This window comes from Eurypyga helias, unplaced genomic scaffold (genome assembly GCF_000690775.1).
Source record: "Eurypyga helias isolate BGI_N326 unplaced genomic scaffold, ASM69077v1 scaffold16141, whole genome shotgun sequence".
Taxonomy (NCBI): domain Eukaryota; kingdom Metazoa; phylum Chordata; class Aves; order Eurypygiformes; family Eurypygidae; genus Eurypyga; species Eurypyga helias.
In genome coordinates, this window is record NW_010232876.1 from 3,830 (window position 1) to 5,088 (window position 1,259).

The 1,259-nt window shown below is 45.8% G+C and overlaps 1 protein-coding gene across 1 annotated transcript in view; it reads right to left on the minus strand.

Moving 5' to 3' along the window:
- GTF2H3 (general transcription factor IIH, polypeptide 3, 34kDa) overlaps nucleotides 1-988 on the minus strand; it is a 3,523-nt gene extending 2,535 nt beyond the window's left edge. The window contains exons 1-2 of the mRNA XM_010161545.1: nucleotides 885-988; nucleotides 203-363 (exon numbers count right to left, since the gene is read on the minus strand). Of these exons, the coding sequence (XP_010159847.1) occupies nucleotides 203-363; nucleotides 885-961 (238 nt within the window). The 5' untranslated portion in view covers nucleotides 962-988. The remainder of the gene's footprint in view (nucleotides 1-202; nucleotides 364-884) is intronic.
- Between the last annotated feature and the right edge of the window lie 271 nt (nucleotides 989-1,259).

Below are 1,259 nucleotides of genomic sequence, written 5' to 3' on the forward strand. Positions count from 1 at the left end.
GCTGAACCTGACCGTACCAAATACTGCAAGTTTCACCTTTGGCAAACAGCATTAATGCAGAGGCCTGAAGCGTCAAGCGTAATAAACTCATCTACTTTAAACATATTAAAACTCACATCATCAAAATAAAAGGAATTCCTACAACTCCTTGAGAGTCCAAGTGTTTTGCTATTCTGCATAATAAGCCTAGAATTTCCCTTACTTTTCGTCATGAGGTCTTTAATCTCTTCTGCAATTGCATCGTTTATTGCTGTTAACAACTCGTATTTTCCATCCTTGCTGCCAGAGCAATTAGATTCCATGGAACTGCCATCTCCAAACTGATCTGCCAAAGCCCAACGCTTCCCAGGGTACAAGAAACGGCTGAAACGGGAAAAACAAAGTATTAATGTTTTGCCTTAAAAGCGATAAACCGAGCAGCAGAGCACTGCTGTCCACAGAAGCGCAACTTCAAACGAACTGGACACTTCAGTCAGTAAAGAGGCTACAAAAGGCAGGCAACCTCCAAACTCAACGTGGAGTAAAACCCACATTCACTTCCCTCCTTCCACGACATCTCAAGGGAACTGGCAAATTCCCTGCACTTTGGGGTAGATCCCGAGACCCACAGATATCTGGGGGAAAAATATCTGCTAAACAGGAACCTTCTCCCACTCGCGTCCTCCAGCTCGCCACATCTCTACGACCTCCTCTCCACAAGTTTTTATGTAAAAGCCTCTTAAAGTGCCCTTCTGCCCTGCTCGTGTAAGGCCCTACGGCAAGTTATGTCCTACGTTATGCATTTTAAACTGGGTTTCAATTACATCCTTCAATCCCACACGAAAACCAGGAGACAGATACAGGGCAGCGCACCCGAACTTCACAGGGCTAAGGAGCAGCTGTACCTTTCTTGGGTGTGACTTGCTATTACGGCAAGCCTGTTGGTGCGATTCATGAACAAGTGCGAATTTCCCAGTACCATCGCTGCATCGATGCATTTCGAGAGGGTGAACTGCCGAGAAAAAAACAACAAGGAAGTGACCCGGCACGGTAACGCAGTGAAGTCATTGACCAGAAATCTCAGACACCTGCAGTTACTAGACCGTGAATCTGATGACACAGAAGGGGTTCCCACTCTTAACTGGAAGCACTTGGGAACAAAGCTCTGACAAACACACATGCTGAGTAGCTGTTTTTAAAACCTTCCACTATCCATCACATCCATTTCAGCAGAGGTCAGCACAGGTCAGAAAACAACGACTAACCCTATTTATCGCCCA